The sequence below is a fragment of the Coregonus clupeaformis genome, chromosome 15 (genome assembly GCF_020615455.1).
Source record: "Coregonus clupeaformis isolate EN_2021a chromosome 15, ASM2061545v1, whole genome shotgun sequence".
NCBI classification, from domain to species: Eukaryota; Metazoa; Chordata; class Actinopteri; order Salmoniformes; family Salmonidae; genus Coregonus; species Coregonus clupeaformis.
The window spans coordinates 39,031,440-39,051,601 of NC_059206.1; the positions used below are offsets into that span (position 1 = coordinate 39,031,440).

The 20,162-nt window shown below is 45.4% G+C and overlaps 2 protein-coding genes across 2 annotated transcripts; both read left to right on the top strand.

Annotated features, from left to right (window-relative positions):
• Positions 1–584: 584 nt before the first annotated feature.
• On the top strand, positions 585–4,782 carry LOC121582467. Its single transcript, XM_041898271.2, has 4 exons — positions 585–618; positions 1,497–1,676; positions 1,945–2,106; positions 2,640–4,782. The coding sequence occupies exons 2-4, from the start codon at positions 1,499–1,501 to the stop codon at positions 3,104–3,106; spliced, it is 807 nt and encodes a 268-aa protein (XP_041754205.1). The 5' UTR covers positions 585–618; positions 1,497–1,498; the 3' UTR covers positions 3,107–4,782.
• Positions 4,783–7,789: 3,007 nt separating this feature from the next.
• On the top strand, positions 7,790–19,604 carry LOC121583477 (leucine zipper putative tumor suppressor 3). The gene is made up of 7 exons (XM_041899629.2): positions 7,790–8,005; positions 12,748–13,605; positions 14,181–14,792; positions 17,129–17,257; positions 17,611–17,802; positions 18,080–18,310; positions 18,750–19,604. The coding sequence occupies exons 2-7, from the start codon at positions 12,835–12,837 to the stop codon at positions 19,602–19,604; spliced, it is 2,790 nt and encodes a 929-aa protein (XP_041755563.2). The 5' UTR covers positions 7,790–8,005; positions 12,748–12,834.
• Positions 19,605–20,162: the final 558 nt, after the last annotated feature.

Consider the following 20,162-nt stretch of genomic DNA (forward strand, 5'->3'; position numbering starts at 1 on the left):
AAAACTTTCCAGTCCTTAATGATTACAATCATAACCATAACATGATGCAGCCACCACTATGCTTGAAAATATGGAGAGTGGTACTCAGTAAAGTGTTGTATTGCATTTGCCCCAAACATAACACTTTGTATTCAGGACAAAAAGTTAATTGCTTTAGTGCCTTGTTGCAAACAGGATACATGTTTTGGAATATTCTGTACAAGCGTCCTTCTTTTCCCTCAGTTAATTAGGTTAGTATTGTGGAGTAACTACAATGTTGTTGAGCCATCCTCAGATTTCTCCTATCACAGCCATTAAACTCTGTAACTGTTTTAAAGTCACAATTGGCCTCATGGTGAAATCCCTGAGCGGTTTCCTTCCCCTCCGGCAACTGAGTTAGGAAGGACGCCTGTATCTTTGTAGTGTAAAGTGTCATTAATAACTTCACCATGCTCAAAGGTATATTGAATGTCTGCTTTTTTTTTTTTTTTTTCCCACATCTACCAATAGGTTCCCTTCTTTACGAGGCATTGGAAAACCTCCCTGGTCTTTGTGGTTGAATCTGTATTTGAAATTCACTGCTCGACTGAGGGACCTTACAGATAATTGTATGTGTGGAGTACACTATTATTGCATACAGTGAGTCCATGCAACTTATTATGTGACTAGTTAAGGACATTTCTTACTCCTGACCTTATTTAGGTTTTGCAATAACAAAGGAGTTAAATACTTATTCACTCAAGACATTTCAGTTTTTCATTTTTAATTAATTTGTAAAAATGTCTAACATTATGGGGTATTGTGTGTAGGCCAGTGACAAAAAGTCTCAATTTAATCCAATTTAAATTCAGGCTGTAACACAACAAAATGTGGGAAAAGTCAAGGGGTCTGAATACTTTCTGATGGCACTGTAGCTTGCTTTTCAGACAATATGCTGAACAATAGACAATTCAGTTGTCACATGACTTTAGTTTTTATTTGTGGCACTTGGTTATCCCTAGCCAAGTAAAACTCAACTCCACAATGTTGATGTGAAATACATAGTGGAGTTGAGTTTTACTTGGCTAGGTTATCCCTCAACAGCAAGTAGCTAGCTAGTCTACATTTTTGTCTCTCGCAGACTTTGTAGTGGATTATTGCTAAGCTATCTGTTGGTAAGTGAAGGGTTAAGTGACAGATGCCTTAGTAAAACCTAACCATTCCACAGATCTCTCACATCCTCATTTTAGGTTTCCCAACATCAGGTTTACACTGTCAATGTTCCTACAACCTGCACCAGCATTCTGTGCTGCATAGTTATTTTTTGCATAAACTCATATTATTACAGCTAACCATACACATGACTTGTCTGAAACAGTAAGAAAATCCAGAGTCTAGTAAAACACCAGGCCTAAATGGTGACATTACTTCTATGCATTTGGCAACTTTTGCAAAGTCTCTGAGCAACAGTAGACTGTACAAATTGTTATGGATGGGGCTGACTTGATAAGTAGACCTACATCGTGTCTTCCTTCCAGCCATGACTCTGAGCATGTCTCCGGCTGCGGTGTGCCAGTGCTTTACTCTGGTGTCTCTGTGCACATCCATCGCTGACCCCAACTGGATCCAGGTCAGGAACAGTACTGACCCCGGAGGCAAACAGCTCATCTATGGAGTGGCCTTCACACTGCACGCTGCCCAGAACCTCACTGACACAGGTAGGGAAGGGCAAGGCTGGACCGTGAAAGAAGAGATTGGTTGACATTTGTCTTTTTGCGCTGCTATCACATAGTTGTCATCTGTTTTGACACTGTAGAGTTGACGTTTTCTACAGTTTAACTGCACCCACATATGTCTGGTCGTCAGTATTTCCATGTTTGTGAGCTTAAACGTATTTACGTCCTGCTTGTGCAGAAGCCTGGGAGTGCGGTGTGTGTTTATGTGCGTGGTGTTGACTTACAGTATGTGTGTGTTCCCTCCCTTTAGGTCCTCTGGGTGGTGTTAATGGCTGGGGGATGTGGCTGCTCTATGCTTTGGCGGCTCTGTGCTACAGTGCTGTCCTGCTCTCCAGCTCCTCCTTCCTATTGGACTTCCTGGGGACTGGGATGTCCCACCCTCGACTGGTGGTGTCACTCCACATCTCCACAGGTAACCTAACCTCCCTCCCTTTTTCTATCTCGGTCTCACTTTTCTTATTTTCTCTTTTTTCTTTCACGTTCTTCCTCCTTCGGTCTCTTTTGCTGTCTTATCTGTTTTTCTCTGTCTGTTTGTCTCTCTCTGAGGGCTTATCACAATACTGTAATTTACATTTTTTAAATGTTTAGTCATTTAGCAGGTGCTCTACTCCAGAGCGACTTACAGGAGCAATTAGGGTTAAGTGCCTTGCTCAAGGGCACATCTGCATATGTTTTATCTAGTCGGCTCAGGGATTTGAACCAGCGACCTTTCGGTTACTGGCCCAACGCTCTTAACCGCTAGTCATAATTTGAAGAAGAATACACTCTCACAGGTCTCATAAAATATGAAGTCTCATAAAATGACATGAGTCATGTTTTCTGAGCCATGTTGATTTACATCACTCTGCAGTTCTCTCTGGGATTAATTCGTATTTCATCCTCTCGCTGTCTTTCTCCCTTTCCCTCCGTGTCTCTTTTTCTCCTTTTCCCTTCCACTCTCCCCAGTCGTTTTCCTACTGTCCATGCTGGGAGTGTGCGGGGCCTGCCTGTATGTCATCAGCGGCAACCTTCAGGAGGGCAAATTTGGGCTACTGTGGGACTGGCTAGGGGGCTGGACCTGGCCTGGGTCTGGGTCTCCTAGGCCTGGGTCTGGCTCCAGGAGCCAGGGAGGGGGAGGGGCAGTGGGGTTGCAGGCTTACCCAGGGGAGAGCTTCTACATTGCCATGCTGGGCCTGCTCTTTTCCTGCCTGGCTTCCGTGATCAGCCTGAGTTGCCCGGGGGACCCCACCTCCACCCAGAGTGACTACACAGCCGTGGTGGAAGGGGATGACAGTGACACAGAGCCCCTCACCCCCAGGGAGCAGGGAGTGGGACAGTCTGACGGCGACAACAGGGGGGAGGAGTGGGCAGGAGAGGTGTTCCCTGAACTGACTCAGGGGGAGGTGGAGACTGCTAAAGGGGGTTCTGTTTAAATGTGTGGCATATAAGGTGAACTGAGGCTTGGTTCACGACTAGAATGCGAACCAGGACCACACATGGCCTGTAACAGACTTTATTAGACAGCAGTGCTGGCCCCTTCGCTGGTCATCTTTTGGTTCCTAATTGTTTCACTGGACCGAGCTAGTGGAATCCAGTCAGGAGCCAAAAAAGAGATCAGATGCGTTCTTTTAATGTTCGTCTGCCAATAAAAATCACTCTCGGGTCATTGTGTGTGTACAGTTGCACAACATGGAGTAAACCCGTTTATGGAAAAAAAAGAATTACTTTTTCTTTCCCTTGTGGGAGTTTAGGCCCAGAGTCTCCAACTTCACTCGACCAAGGTCAATAGTTATTTTGCTTGCTGTGATGGTTGAAAAAGTGTGCTACACAGTTAAGCTATTTCTGTCTGTGTGACCAGGGCAAGTGTGTTATATCAGATGTGTGACACAAATTATATGCCCTTCATGCTCTTTTAAATATAGTTGAACACTTGGCAGCACTTGCATGAATGGATAGTAAACTCTCATCAATGGGAACAAGCTTTGACCCTGTTCCCATTACTGCAAAAATAACCACTGGGGTATGTTCAGGATCAGCTAATGGTTTCAAACACTTCAAAACCAGAAAAGATGTTCAATTGAGCAAAAGTTGAGACATAGCCCATGTTTGTACAATCACCTATTCTCCTCTTCTAGTTATCATAAAAATCCCTAGAGGAAGGGTTTTCTGATTATTTTTTACAGGTTGTTTTCTAACCTATGCATTATCTTAACTTCTTAAACCCTTTGCAAAGTCTTTCATAGTGACACTTTAAGTTTCCCAAATGGAGGACAGAAATCCCAGAGATTATTCATAGGAGATTTACCTGAAGTGTACTGAAACTGGAGTTTCCTTTGAGAAATTCAATTTAAAAAAGCCCATTTGGCTATTATTGCCACTATAGCTTTTATCACTTTTAATTGAGCCACTATTTATTAACGCATGGATGTTTACTACTATAGGAAGAATTGAGTGGGGATATGACGTTTTACCTTTCCACAGCAGGTAGTGTAAATACATGGCTCTTGCCTTTAAATGAGTTGATATACTAATTATATTAAAATATGATGTATTGAATATTTTATGTACTTAAATGTTTCTGGTTTCATATAATGTAGACACTGCTATTGGTCACTAGATACTACAGATCACTGTGAAAATATATCCCGGTTTGGCATCTTTAGAGGTCTACATTACAGCACAAACCACTGGATAAAGCATGGTTATCCTGCTTGAAGGCAACCAATAAGACAAGCTCCTTGATGGTGCTTGGTTGCAGATGATGGTAGGACCATGGATATTGGCTTAATTAATTAAGATAGCTAAGAGGCTGCCTAGAATCAGGTTTTCCTTACCCACTTGTTTCCTGGACACAGATTAAGCCTAGTCCTGGACTGGGAAACATGTTCAATCGAGATTCTCTTTTTAGTTCAAGACTAGGCTTAATCTGTGTCTGGGAAACCATCCCTCATTCTCTTCCTCAGGTACATAGGAAGACATTCCTTCTCTTATTCCAGGGTCACAGTCCCATCTCTATGAATCAGACTGTTCATTGTGGTTGTTTGTGATGTTATTTATTCATTAAACTGTTTTGTGTTTATGTAAAACGTGTGAATGCATTTTCTTTCTGTTCCAGAACAGAAGTGTCCAGTCCAGTTCCTCTCATTCCCACTCATCTGTTTGTGTTGATCTGTCATCTCATCTCTGCCGCTACAGGTTTATTTCCAACCAACATCATCAGGACATGATCTTAATCCAAAACCATGAGATCATCTAACAAATTATGTTGCTTGCTGGTACGCAAATGACCAGGTATTAACTTAGAAATTACATGGAAATGACAAACTTTTTTGTTTACTACATGATTCCATGTGTGTTATTTCATAGTTTTGATGTCTTCACTATTATTCTACAATGTAGAAAATAGTAAAAAATAAAGAAAAACCCTTGAATGAGTAGGTGTGTCCAAACTTCTGACTGGTACTGTATGTCTGACTGTACTTTATGCAGGGTTCCTATCCAAAGAAAAGTTTGCTGGACCAATGTCAATATTTTCCAGTTACTGTAATTCCAACGGTAACATTTTAATGGCTTGTGCTTGTGTGAGAGGATGTTTTTATTTGTCAGGGGAACATCTTAACACCCCTGGGCATGATTGAAATCTGAACCCTGTCTGTTGTATAGAGTAGGTATCCTGGGGTATATGTGACTATAGGGACTGATGACCTTCTCTCCTCTTCATGGACAATCAGATGGCTCTAAATATACCTCTCTACCCAGCACTGTCCCACATGTCTTTCCTGAAGTCTTTCTGAATGCATAGGCAGGTTTTAGGGTTAGCCAGGCAGAAGGACTCGCTGTGAACATGATGTCCTCTCTGTCAAGCAATGAATTCAGCAGACAAACCACTCATTGGTAAGTAGAAATAATCTAAGGATATGGTTAGTGTAGCCTTTCTCTAGCCTATTAGTAGATGAGCATAAGGTTGGTTTACATCTGTCTTGCACTGTTCTTAAACACAGTTTAAGTCCCCCGTTCCTTTCCCCTAATCTGTCACGAGTCCACCCCCTTCTCCCATTGGACAGAAACCATTGCCATAGTAACCTTGACAAATTGTGAATGGAGAGGAAAGATGCAGGGCAGTCGAGGAGCATATTTTAGTGATGGTTTGCACTGATGAGTGAGTGTGATCCTGTGTGTACATCACACACACGCATGTAGGTACATGTGTGAACGTGCTAGCACTGGTTTACTGTACTAAAATGTACGGGAAGGTACAGATTTTCATGTAGATAGTTTGGAATATGGTGCATTTGCAAAACATGATGTATTTATTTTATGACCCTAATATTAACTATTTTGCGAGGCAAGTGGGAAATTCTTTCAACAGAGCTACCCGAGTCGCGTGTGTGTTTGTGCGCACGCGTTTACTTTATGGAGGCAGATGGAGGAAGTGAGAGGATGCTATTGGTAGCTCAGAGGGGCTGGGACGCGGTGAGTATTGCTACAGTTCATCTCCACATGGAGGAGTGGAGCGAGGGATGAGGAGAGAACCGACAGCGACGAGCCTACCAGTGGAGCTGTGAGATTCCTCTTTGTATCCCTTATTCCACTCCCTCCGTTTTTTTTCTCTCTAAGTGACATTCAGCCATGGCGGCTCAGAAATATAAAAAGAGGAGGAGAGAAGGAACAGTGGCGTTATTAAAGATGGATGTCAGATCCTGTTTCACTAGCGTACTTGCATGGGGTCCCTGTGTAGCCTATCTGTGGTCTTGTGTTCTGTTAATGTGTAGTAGGTCAGTACAGCATGAAATGTGAATACATGTGTGTGTCCCAGAGTGGGTGTGGGTCACCATGTACGTGGCGACAACGGTCATATTTGCTTTAGTGCGTGTGTATGTACTATGCAAGTATTCATCTCTGCTAACCTGGCCCAGAAAGTGTGTATGTGTGTTTGTAGTCTTGACAGTCGTATGTATCGCTCTACGACTGGCAAAGCGAGTCGTGTGTGTGTGTGAACAGGTGAATTGTGTTTGAGTGGCTTGTGTGCAGGTCAGTGTTAGTGTGAAGGACCATGGCTGTTTTCTAATCGTGTTGTCGGGGTTATGTGTAGAAGACTTGTATGAAGAAGGCATTATGAGTGGGAATCGAGTCACATTTCTTGACACTGGAATGCCTGATTTACTCCAAATAAACCCAGCAACTCTCATATGCAATGAAAGGATAGATGTGTTTTGCTTGGAAAGTATGTTGTAATGTTTTTGTATCCCTATAAAGGCCTATAATGTGTGTGAGCTACGTGATTTTGAACGCCATACCTGTATTTGAGTTTGGTAAACCCAGTCAGTTTTAGAAAAAGGACATAGTTATATGTCATACTATATGTCATACTTATCCATCTACTCATCTCTCTCTCCGATCCTTATTTTTGTCGTTGGATTGGTCATTTTAGGCAAATGTCTTCTTGTCAACTTGATCTCTTATAGAAGATGGTATCTGTTGGCTTTATGACCAGCACCAAATATTCCATTCCAGACAAGTTAACAGTTCCGTACTGCTAGTGCTACAGCTTCAACATTGGCTGTTTCTCTTTCTCTCTTTCCCTGCTCCTCAATGCGCTCTCTCTCGTCTCTTTCTGCAATCTCTCCCAGCCCTCCTCTCTCACTCTCTCTTGATTAGTCCTGAGTGAGGCTGATTTCAGGCTCCAGTTCCTCACCTACACAGCCAGCTCTGCTCTCTCTGCCCCTGGGAACTGGGCATCATGTTTGCCCAAGGCCTCGCTTGCCCTTGGTACTAAAACCTGAAGTCTGAGCTACACACACATAGACACTCAACCTGCCCGGTCATGTGTAATTCAGTTGTGCAGTACTCAAATAAATATATATAGAATAGAATGTGCAGATGCATACATAGTAATATATAGACACCGAGAGATATATTATAGGATTGGCAGGGGTCCCCATTTTCCAGCAGTAGCCTACGTATTATGTGTGGAACAGAATCAATACATTGTGTGCTATTCTGAGGTGGAGGAAGAATTCACACCTTTGTGTGGGCGCAGGCGCAGGTCTGGGAAGGGGGCGGTGCTGTGGTCCATCAGAAGGGGCGGGGCAGAGGTGGGTGTGTGACACAGCTGATACACGGATCTTCTCGCTGTCTCCATCACCCGATATCCGCTACGGGCAATAGCGGCTGCAGCCTCCCCCGACCAGAGCCACACGAGTAGGCTATAGGCCTACTGCCACTCCAACGTCCCAATCAGCGAACCCAGAATCGGACAGCTCGCCGAGGAGCAGTGGAGCGACGTTATTCGGCTTCATTCGGCGTTGTCTGTGCTGCTTCTGCCCCTAATAGTAAGTGCAGAGCTGCTCTAGGCTATGAGGTGATTGAGCGAGCGCTCCTTCATTTCCATAGAGAAATACGCGCACCTAGTATGCGACGCAGCGCGGCGCACATCTACACCTGCGTTTTTCTATATTTATCGCCATTCACCGCATTGTCAATCCATTATCCTGCCGCTTTACATGTTGGATTTGGGGTGATTCAAAGGTTGTTGTGGCAGAGAGATAAGTGGAGAGCGAAATTGAGGGAGAGAGAGACCGTGTTTTTTAATATTGCTCATTGGAGTGAAAGTAAAGATGGGAATCGGTGAGGCTCAAGCGAGCGGTTGTGCGCGCGGGTTGTAGCGGATGCTGTGCTCGCTCGAGCTCGCTCCTTTCGGATTCCCCACACCGAGAGAGAACTGCGAGTGTAGTAGAGTGCTTTGCGTGACCCACCCACGCATTATGTATTGCGTGAATGAAAAGAAAAACAGATAGGATAGATCATGTTAATTATATCGTTCTACTTGCCTTTTGTGCCTGGGTTAGGGCTTTTTCGCTGGTATGGAGAAGCGAGTAACATTTCTCCATTGTGCTTTAGCATTGCCGCTACAGCTGACAGTCTATGCACATCAGTGCGGTGAAGGGATTGATGGGGAGGTTGTTGTAGCGGCTGCAAAAATAATGGAGAGGGTTTTGAATACATGGAGTATAAATGGACAGACCAAGAGCAAATGGCCTGCAGTAGAATTTAGACCAACATTGGCACTTAAAAGGAATAGACTGATTTGTAGGCCTACATCACTACCAAAAAGATGTAGCAAATACTGTATTATTGACATGATATAAAGCCTATTGTGAGGATATGTGTGAACTAGAAGTGTGAGCTAGCATGCCCGTTTTAATATGCTGGTAATGGCAAGGGAGCTCTGATAAAATAGGCCTATTATTGAATATCCTTTACAGTGCAGTGGTTACCTCTGTACCCAATGTGACTGCTCTGGGGGTCTTCTACGCCTGGCCTATATGAGGCCTTGAATGACGTGTGTGTGGTGTGTAATGGGGTAGCAGTGGTCACTGTTTGGGGGGCACTTTGTTTGCATTTGAGGTGTATCTAAGGGTCTATGTATGGACAATGCAGTGAAAATATGGGGAGAAAATGTATTGCTGTGTGTGTGTGTGCGCGCATGTGTGTAGGCTACACATATTATTCTATTAATTACCTCATACTGCATGTCAACACAGGAGAGGAGATTAGGAAGACTCCCTTCGTGAGCGTGTATGTGTGGAAGTGTGAGAATGAGGGGGGAGCGCGCACCAGAGAGAGTGCCTGCTTGTGTGCGCGCGCTCTCTATTTGAAGCATGGAGCCGATGATGTAATGCCTAGGAGTGTGTAACTGTGCCAGTGAGGCGAGTGTAGGCACGTGCCACAGCTCAGCCAACACTGGAACAGGGCCCTCTGCTGGTATCGCACCATATGCCGATTTGGACTCAGCACGTTATCCTAAGGATTCAGTACTCCCCTGTTCACATCCCAATCTGTTCCCATGTCCTACCTGAGATGGAATGTCAATACTCACCTTATTATAGCAAAGTAACATAAAAGCATAGTAGCTTCATGTGCACCGGCTTGGCTTCAGGCATGAAGAGACAATGGGGAGAGACGATGGAAAGAGAGAGATGATTCACAAAAAGGTTTGGCTGCATCTTTGCTCAGATAGGAGTAGTAGACTACACTTGGTACAATGGACTATAAATTCACATATTTCCTTTAGGTCAATGTTCAATCAGTGATAGATATTCTGGTGAGTAATCAGTGCTCCCAGTGGGTGTGGTTCAGGGACAGGGATATAATACAAATATGGATAGTGTTCCTTATTGCACTCAGTGATACATACACGGACAATGAAGTATTGACAATTGTCTCCCATGTTTTTCCTTCCATTAGAAAGAGTGTTGATAGAGAATGTGTTTTTGTCATTATCATTGGCACAGGGGGAACAACTTACCTCTGTGTGTATGTTTGCATTTGTGTTTGTGTGTGTCAGAAGGCAAGGGGTTAACATGCAGAATAACAGGTGTGCAAAAGACCTGCTCTGCTACCCAATCACAAAGTAGAGTGTGAGATAGTGAGAGAAAGGAACAAGACAAGAAGGTTGTGTGAGCAGAGAGCACAGTAAGCTTTCCTTCTATGATTGTGTATTCAGGATCTGCAATTGAGGTACAATCTGTTAATGTAGATGTAGAATGTAGTTAATATTTGTCATGTTTGGATTGAAAACTTGATAATCAAGGAATAATCATTTGCATTGGCTCGAACAAATCCTATTGATCAGCTAGGCTATTTGTTAGCCCTTTAATACAGTGAGGGGAAAAAAGTATTTGATCCCCTGCTGATTTTGTACGTTTGCCCACTGACAAAGACATGATCAGTCTATAATTTTAATGGTAGGTTTATTTGAACAGTGAGAGACAGAATAACAACAAAAAAATCCAGAAAAACGCATGTCAAAAATGTTATAAATTGATTTGCATTTTAATGAGGGAAATAAGTATTTGACCCCTCTGCAAAACATGACTTAGTACTTGGTGGCAAAACCCTTGTTGGCAATCAGAGGTCAGACATTTCTTGTAGTTGGCCACCAGGTTTGCACACATCTCAGGAGGGATTTTGTCCCACTCCTCTTTGCAGATCTTCTCCAAGTCATTAAGGTTTCGAGCCTGATGTTTGGCAACTCGAACCTTCAGCTCCCTCCACAGATTTTCTATGGGATTAAGGTCTGGAGACTGGCTAGGCCACTCCAGGACCTTAATGTGCTTCTTCTTGAGCCACTCCTTTGTTGCCTTGGCCGTGTGTTTTGGGTCATTGTCATGCTGGAATACCTTTCCATGACCCATTTTCAATGCCCTGGCTGAGGGAAGGAGGTTCTCACCCAAGATTTGATGGTACATGGCGCCATCCATCGTCCCTTTGATGTGGTGAAGTTGTCCTGTCCCCTTAGCAGAAAAACACCCCCAAAGCATAATGTTTCCACCTCCATGTTTGACGGTGGGGAAGGTGTTCTTGGGGTCATAGGCAGCATTCATCCTCCTCCAAACATGCGAGTTGAGTTGATGCCAAAGAGCTCGATTTTGGTCTCATCTGACCACAACACTTTCACCCAGTTCTCCTCTGAATCATTCAGATGTTCATTGGCAAACTTCAGACGGGCCTGTATATGTGCTTTCTTGAGCAGGGGGACCTTGCGGGTGCTGCAGGATTTCAGTCCTTCACGGCGTAGTGTGTTACCAATTGTTTTCGTGGTGACTATGGTCCCAGCTGCCTTGAGATCATTGACAAGATCCTTCCATGTAGTTCTGGGCTGATTCCTCACAGTTCTCATGATCATTGCAACTCCACGAGGTGAGATCTTGCATGGAGCCCCAGGCCGAGGGAGATTGACAGTTATTTTGTGTTTCTTCCATTTGCGAATAATCGCACCAACTGTTGTCACCTTCTCACCAAGCTGCTTGGCGATGGTCTTGTAGCCCATTCCAGCTTTGTGTAGGTCTACAATCTTGTCCCTGACATCCTTGGAGAGCTCTTTGGTCTTGGCCATGGTGGAGAGTTTGGAATCTGATTGATTGATTGCTTCTGTGGACAGGTGTCTTTTATACAGGTAACAAGCTGAGATTAGGAGCACTCCCTTTAAGAGTGTGCTCCTAATCTCAGCTCGTCACCTGTATAAAAGACACATGGGAGCCAGAAATCTTTCTGATTGAGAGGGGGTCAAATACTTATTTCCCTCATTAAAATGCGAATCAATTAATAAAATTTTTGACATGCGTTTTTCTGTATTTTTGTTGTTGTTATTCTGTCTCTCACTGTTCAAATAAACCTACCATTACAATTATAGACTGATAATTTCTTTGTCAGTGGGCAAACGTACAAAATCAGCAGGGGATCAAATACTTTTTTCCCTCACTGTATCAACAGTTTTTACAGTTATATGAGATGGGCTTTCATTATTGTTGCATAAACAATTTTCTCAGTGGAAAAAATACATTTTAATGTGAATTTTGATATGATGTGGAATGAGGAGTAACCGTATAAGGGAATGCATACTGAAATTAAGTACTCTAATTGATACTTCAATCATACATTCAATGTACTTCATATAATGTTTTTTAAAAATACATCAGATTTGAATGCTCAAGAAATCTCTATTAGTGTCAAAGTAACCTTGTTCTTAAAAGAGTTCAAATCGCCTTAAGAGCTTTTGCAGGGTGTATAGTATGACTCCTATCTCAGAGAGAGACAGAAGGAGAGGAGGGAACAGGGAATTGGGAACTCATTGCTATGGTGAGGGGGGGAGAGCACGGGTGGAGAGAAGTAAGGAGTGGGTGAAAGGATGACCTCACCCACTGTATCAGTGTCCCAGAGGGGAGGAGGAGGAGGGGGAGTTTCAGTCAGTATTACATTGCATGAGAAAATAGCGTATAGGCCTATGGAACTTTTAGCGTAGTGCAAAGATATGAATCAACAGTCATATCCTACAATACAGTATGTCTCACTCTATAGATCATGTGTGTATGGTCACTAAATACGTGTGTGTGTGTCTACTGTACAGTATATCAACCCCTTTACTCTCTTCCTTGTGTCTGTATGTCATCTATAATTATTAAATAATTATGTTACTTACAGAGTGTGCGTGTGTACAACGGTTTGTGTGTCTGTACCTTACTCCTAATGAACCCTTTCTCCCCCTCTCTCCCTGTCTCTGTGTGTCCTGCAGTGTGTGTCGGCAGGTGCTGCCTCCCTGCCCTCCATCATAGCGCGTGTGGAGCGCGGGGGGCTGAGTGAGGGGGGGCGCCCCCAGGGCATGGGCAGTGTGGCCAGTGGGGAATCCTCCTGGACCACCACCTCCTCTGGCCAGCAGCAACAGCAGCAGGAGATCGCCATGCGGAGCGTGGGCACCCGCACCACCCAGCAGAACAGCCTGCCTCGCGCCCCCCCACCACCCCCCTCCTCTTCCTCCTCCACCTCCAACTCCACCCACAGGGGCAGGAGCTTGGAAGATAGGAGTTACAGCATTGAGAGGTCCTCACAGCAACCTCCTCCCCTGACCCATGCTAAGGGGACTACGGCGGACGAACGCAGCTTTGCCACCGTCGAGAACACTTCTTCTTCTTACTACGGCAGTGAGCGTCCTCCTCCGCTCTGCGAGGGGGCAGAGAGAGAGAGGACCCCTGTCCATAACAACAGCAACAGACAGGTCTCCAATGGCAATCGGGGCGTTTCCAATGGGAACCGAGCGGCGGCGGGTAACAGCGAGAGGCAGGTTGCCAATGCAGTGTTTCTGAATGGAGGCGGGCGGCGTGATGGGCGTGACCAGAGGGATGGGCGTGACCAGAGGGATGGGCAGGGCCAGAGGGATGGGCGTGACCAGAGGGATGGGCGTGATGGGGGTAGAGAGGTGCCAAGAGGGACGGTGAGTTTGGATATTTGCGGGAACAACGTGCTGAACAATGATAAGAACAGTAGCCAACAGCTGGCTCAGTACAAGGAGGCGGGTGCCAGCGCAGCCAAGGTGGACAACCATAACAACCCCCCCAACATCCTCCCCATCTCTGGGAAGATGGAGCAGGTTCAGGTGGGTCACTGTGTGTGTGTGTGTGTGTCTCCAAATACAGGCTGTAGGTTGAGTATGACGGTTCATGTTGAAAGGGTGTGTTGTTCATTTTGTACATACAGGCATGTGTATCTATGAGTTAAGGTGCAGGCAATAAAAAGCTGTCATAAATTGATATACTGTACTTTGTTACCTAGCGGCTGTAAATCAGTGCTGCCCATTATGACAGGGAGATATTTACATGAAATATGATCTCCTCTCCTGTCAACTCCTCCATGCATTGTAATAGCATTAGCCTTAGCTATTACTGTTGTTTATATTAGATTTATGAAAAGGTCTGGTACATGTATATCTACATATAGTTTGTGTACCGGTATATTAATAAACTATAGTAAATAAGATGAATCCCCCTTGTAATCAGGGAATGTAAGATCACTGAAATTCACATTTAGCTTCAGTATGCTGGCTGTTTAAGTAATTATACATTTAGCAGCATATTCATAATCCCTGTAGACCTAATTGTCAGATAATGTATGTTGTACAATCCTCGCGTTATATTTCACCACCAATGCCATTTGCCTTCCACCCCCATCCAGAGCAATGATGGATTGGTCCGCCCGTCGGCCTTTAAGCCTGTGGTGCCCAAGAGCTTCCACTCCATGCAGAATCTGGTGTGCCCCCCCCAAACCGGAGGAGTGGGCCGCAGTGCCGGAGGAGGTGCTGCAGGTGGTGGGTGTCCCAGTGTAACAGGACCCCTCAGAGACACAGACAGCCCTAGCAGCCGGGGTGGAGGTGGAGGTACCAGAGGCGGAGGAGGGGGTGGCAGCAGGGGCGTAGGCCAGGGGAGCCTATCTGACTCAGGGAGGAATTCTCTAACCAGCCTGCCCACCTATGCTGGCTCGGGCTATGGGCCCCCGCCTGTCCTGGGGCCCCTGAGCGCCTCTACCAGCCACATCAACCGCCTGGGGGCCACGGGGGCCCTGGAGAAGTTGGAAAAGCCTGGTGGAGTTAGCGGTAGCGGCGCTAATAGTGGTTACCAGAACGGACTGAGCGCCTCGGATAGTGGTCGTTCCTCCTCCGGGAAGAGCTCCTTGTCCTATCAGAGGCTCAGCCACCTGAGTGACGCCCCCGCACCGCTACGCCCCTCTCCCTCCTCCGATGACGTCATCCAGGACCTGGAGGACCGGCTATGGGAGAGAGAGCAAGAGGTGAGGAGAGAGAGAGAGAGAGTGAGGGAGAGGGAGATGAGGCAAGAAAGAGGGAGAGGGAGGGACGAAAAGGGAGAGGGTGGATACTGGGGGGTTCAGAAGGGAGGAGTCTTGAGATGATATTGTAGAAGGAAGCAACAAACAAATGGTACCAAATAGTGCAAATTATCACAACTATAGCACAGTGAATACAGTTATTTTATATACACTCCCATCCATATGTATTTGGAAAGTGAAGCAAAACTTTAACATTTGGCTCTATACGCCACCATTTTGTATTTGAGATCAAATGTTTCATATGAGGTAACAGTACAGAATGTCACCTTTTTTTGGGGGTATTTTCTTACATATCTGTTTTACTGTTTAGAAATGAAAGCACTTTATGTATCTAGTCTTCCCATTTAAGGAAGTCATAAGTATTGGGACAAATTCACTTCAAGTGTCTTAAAGTATTCAGAAGTGTATTATTTGGTCCCATATTTCTTGCACTCAATGACTACATCAAGCTTGTGACCCATTTGCAGTTTGTTTCAGTTGTGTTTCGGGATTATATTTTGCCCAATAGGAAATGGATGGTGAATAATATATTGTGTCATTTTGGAGTCACTTTCATTGCGAGTAAGAATAGAAGATGTTTCTGAACACTTCTACATTAATGTGGATGCTAACATGATTATGGATAATCATGAATGAATCACGAAAAATTATGAGTGAGAAAGTGAGAGGCTCAAAGACCATACCCGCCACAAAATGCCAACCTCCTCTGTTATTGGTAATGGGGCGATTCCACGCCAGCATGGCCCGAAAATATTTTTGGTACCTCAGATTGTTCAGGCAATTCTCACATAAAAAATGTATTGGGAGGAAGGATATTTAACATGCTTTTTACATTTGTATCACAAACCATTTTTGAGAAAATCATTATGAAAGTGGCCATTTTCAGCTCTTTTTAGACCTATACTGTGCCTTCAGAAAGTATTCACACCCATTGATGGACTTTTTCCACATTTTGTTGTGTTACAAAGTTGGATTGTTTTGCCAATGATCTACACAAAATACTCTAATGTCAAAGTGGAAGAACAATTCTAACATTTGCAAAACAATTAATGAAAAATAAAACACTATATAATATATAAAACACTATAATATATCTTGTCTCTAAGTATGTGAGAATTGCCAGAACAATCTGAGATACCAAAAATATTTTCGGGCTATGCTGGCATCGCGCAATGGTGAGAGGTAGCATATTTTGTTTTAGCCTCTGTAACCTTCTTACTCATCGTTATTCATGATGACATTATCAGGATTAATTAGAAGTGTTCAGAAACAACTTATCTATTCACTTAGAAAGAAAATTACTCAAGTCATCATTCACCATTCAGTTCCTATTTGGCAAAATATAACACAACCAAAACAAACTGCAAATTTATCCAACGAGTCACAAGCTTGATGTAGTCATTGCGTGCTACGAATATGGGACCAAATACTAAACTTTTGACTACCTTAATACACTTCAAGTGAATTTGTCCAAATACTTTTCCAAATGACTTCCTCCTCAAATGGGGGGACTAGATACATGTGCTAGATTCAAGTGCTTTCATTTCTAAATGGTAAAACGTATGTATGTAAATGCCCTCGAATAAAAGGTGACATTCTGTATTGTCGCCTCATATATAAAACATTTGATCTCAAATCCAAAATGTGGAGTAGTATAGAGCCAAATGTAAAATTTTAGCGTCACTGTCCAAGTACATATGGAGGGGAGTGTAATCACAAAAAGCTGTTATTTGAAATTTGAGGTGTTTGCATGACCTGTAGAGGGCATGGGTAACTGTACCAGTGATCTTACTGTACATAATACTGTCTATGGCTTAAGAATAAACCGGGAAAACCGTTGGGTGTGCCTGAAACTTGCTGAGCGGACAACTGTATTCTTATTAGCTGACGGTCAAGCAGGTAAGACACGTTAGGCCTTGGGTCTGAAATAGTAGTGCAAGGTATTCAAGTACTGAGGGCTTTGGAAGTAGCGATATGTGATAGTGGATGGGTACACATTGGTGGTAGCTGGTGGATGAAGTGTGTTACCCCCATACAATGCAATGCAAGGAGACATAGTGCAACACCTAAAATGCATTTAATTGACATTGCATGTGAGAAGTACAAAGAAATATGAAAGACTAGTGGGGCAGTAACTGGTCATTATTCACTTACCTTGATAATGGATGTCAGCCATTTTGTGAAATAACCATCCCCACCTCCTGCAGTGGATGAAAAGATGAGAACTTCACAATACATGTTAATTACACCCGAGTTCCCTTCCTCCTCCCCTCTCCCAGGTGCTCCACATGCGCCGTAACCTGGACCAGAGCGAGGCGGCCATCGTCCAGGTGTTTGAGGAGAAGCAGCGCGTGTGGGAGCTCCAGATGGACGAGCTGCGGCAGAACTATGCCTCGCGCCTGCAGCAGGTGACCACACAACTACAATAGATAGATATTAGAATTGCAGAATATACTGTATATTACAATTATAGAATGGCTCCTCAGTTCACAGATTGTGGGATGGTAGGCTATACCCAATATCATATAGCACAATAGCATTAGCCATGACTGCATGGCAAAACACTGAGAAAAGGCAAATAATGAGCTTAAAGGAGCAGTTTAGAGATGCAGAGTAAAGTTCTGTGCAAAGAGATTATTTTCTCACTGCTCTCTAATTTTATTCCAAATGGTACATTCAATATGGTTGCCACCAGCATACCCACTGCCGAATGTTGATTTGAATGGGGAATGTCCATTCTACTAATTGTATTTCTACCCAGGTGACGCGTCGCGCCCAGCGCTCCCAGAGTGCCTTGCAGGCCCAGATCAGCCGTCTGTCGCAGGATAAGCGGCGCCTGCAGGAGGAGATGGCTGCACTGCTGGCCCAGAGGGAGGAGCTGGAGAGGAAGTGCCTGGACTACAGGAAGGAGCAGGCTGACATCCTGCCTCGCCTGGAGGAGACCAAGTGGGAGGTGAGATAGGGGGGTGGGACTACCTGGGGTTAAGGGGGTGGTGTGTGTGGCTGGGTGTGGGATACAAGGGAGATGGGTGAGGGCTGAGCATAACAACTACTACTTGATGTCCATGCAAAAAAAGGACAAAAGGGCAGTACTGTCTAAAACCAATGATCAAATATGCAATAGCTGTCCTATACTGTATGTGCACATCCATTAGACAGAGACATGTTTGTTGATCTCTATTTCCACCATCTTCATACCTTTCATCCCCCCTCCCCACCCTCCCCCCCAGGTGTGTCAGAAGGCGGGGGAGATCTCCCTGCTGAAGCAGCAGCTGAGGGAGAGCCAGGCGGAGGTGACCCAGCGGGCGGGGGAGATGGTGGCCCTGCGGGGCCAGCTGAAGGAGGCCAACGCCCAGCTGAGGGACCGGGAGGAGGCCATGCTGGGCCTCAAGGACTCTTACAGCACTAAGAGCCTGGAGCTGGAGCGCTGCGAGGGGGAGCTGCAAAGGACGCTGACCGAGGTAGACAGACCTGAAACACTAGCTACAATTTGTAGAGTTGTTCTGCTCTGTGCACCACAAGTTTTGCGCTCTCGAGTCACTCACATGCATACAGATACAGGCATTCACATACACTTACTCTCTCTCTCACTCACACACTCACTCAAAAACACACACACACACAGTTTTGTTTTACTATCCTTGTGAGGACCAAACAATTGATTCCCATTCAAAATTCTATTTTCCCTAAACCTTAACCTCAAAATCTAACCCTAACCCTAAACCTAACCCCTAAGCCTAAAATAGCCTTTTTCCTTGTGGGGACCCGCGGAATGTCCCCACTTCTCCGAATGTTCCTTGTTATACTATCCTTGTAAGGACTTCAAGTGAATTAACCCCCACTTCCTCTCTCTTTAACTCCTGATTGACCCTCCTGCCTCCCCTCCCTGTGTCTCTCCAGGTCTCTCTGCTGAGGGACAAGCTGGGCATGTTTGAGGCTGAGGTGGTGGGGCTGAAGCGGGCCCTGGGTGAGCTCAGTGCGAGGGATAGGGCTATCGAGGCTAGGGGTGGAGGTGGCAGAGGGAGCAGGGAAGTATCCAGGACCAGAGTGGGGCTTTCCTCCCCACACAGCCCACTTGAGGGTTCTGCCTTCTCCTACCCGGCCCTGCCTCCACCCCCTGTACCTCCCCCAGATGCCATACTGAGTTTGCAGAGCGATGAAGCTAAAGTTCAGCGTCAGGAGGCCCACCAGCGTCAGGAGGCCCACCAGCGTCAGGAGGCCCACCAGCTTCAAGAGGCTCAATTGCGGCAGGAAATCCACCAGCAGCGCCAGGAGGCCCATCAACAGCACCAGGAGGCCCACCAGCAGTGGGAGGAGGCGGGGGATCTGCGCCGGCAGCTGGAGCGCCTCCAAGGCGAGCTGCGTCTGGAGCGGCAGCAGCGCGAGCGACAGGCACTCACCTTCAAGAAGGAGCGCCACGTGTGGATGGACGAAAAGGAGCGTGTGCTCAAGTACCAGGCCCAGCTGCAGCTTAGCTACGTGGAGACCCTGCAGAAGAACCAGGCCCTGGAGCTCCGCGTGGGCCACCTGGGCTCCAAGCTCACCTCCACCAACACCACCCCCTCGCCCACCTCACCACCCCCACTGTCCCTTGCCCCCATCCCCCTGCCCGCCCCCGTCACCCCCCTACCCTCCCTCTCTCTCTCCCCACCTCCCCTCGCCGAGGACAAGAATCTCCCCCCCACCCTCCACCAGCTGGCCCCGCCCTGGCCGGTGCCCACCCGTCTGGAGAGGATAGAGTCCACAGAGATCTAGATTCTATTTGCTGTAGATCTATGGCCCTCCAGAACACTGCCGATCAGTTAAATTCAGCTTATACAAACGTTTACAATAATTAAACCGTACCACATAGCACCTGTAACAATAGCATTCATTTGGTACAGTCCTAAATGGTTATACTACTCACTGCTACTCCGGGGCGGTCCTAGGACGCACTGCACTATGAATGGTGGACAGAGGCATGGAGGACCAATGGGAAAGGGGGAGAAAAATAATAGTTTAGACTGTGGTATTCAAAGCCGCTCTTCAAGCCCCTTTGTATGCAGGTTTTAGATCTATTGATCTGCTGTCCACAATATGAGGCAATCAACTGAACATTTAGGTTGGGGTGAAGATTGGAGTCAAGCGTAACACACTACTGGAAAAGCTCTTGTTATATTGTCATTGGCATGATATTCATATATTATAAAGAGCAAGACTGTGTAGGTGAAATTATTTGAAATAAAAAACCTGTAGAATCTATTTAAATCAAGCCAAATACTACCAATACTACTACTTCAGTTATCAAATAATGTAAAAGTAGAGACAATAAAT

Coding starts and splice junctions, on each gene's coding strand:
- LOC121582467 (XM_041898271.2), top strand. CDS start 1,499: ATGACTCTGAGCATGTCTCCGGCTGCGGTGTGCCAGTGCTTTACTCTG. Junction 1,677..1,944: donor CCAGAACCTCACTGACACAG/GTAGGGAAGGGC, acceptor CCCTCCCTTTAG/GTCCTCTGGGTGGTGTTAAT. Junction 2,107..2,639: donor GTCACTCCACATCTCCACAG/GTAACCTAACCT, acceptor CACTCTCCCCAG/TCGTTTTCCTACTGTCCATG.
- LOC121583477 (XM_041899629.2), top strand. CDS start 12,835: ATGGGCAGTGTGGCCAGTGGGGAATCCTCCTGGACCACCACCTCCTCT. Junction 17,258..17,610: donor ATGCCTCGCGCCTGCAGCAG/GTGACCACACAA, acceptor ATTTCTACCCAG/GTGACGCGTCGCGCCCAGCG. Junction 18,311..18,749: donor TGCAAAGGACGCTGACCGAG/GTAGACAGACCT, acceptor GTGTCTCTCCAG/GTCTCTCTGCTGAGGGACAA.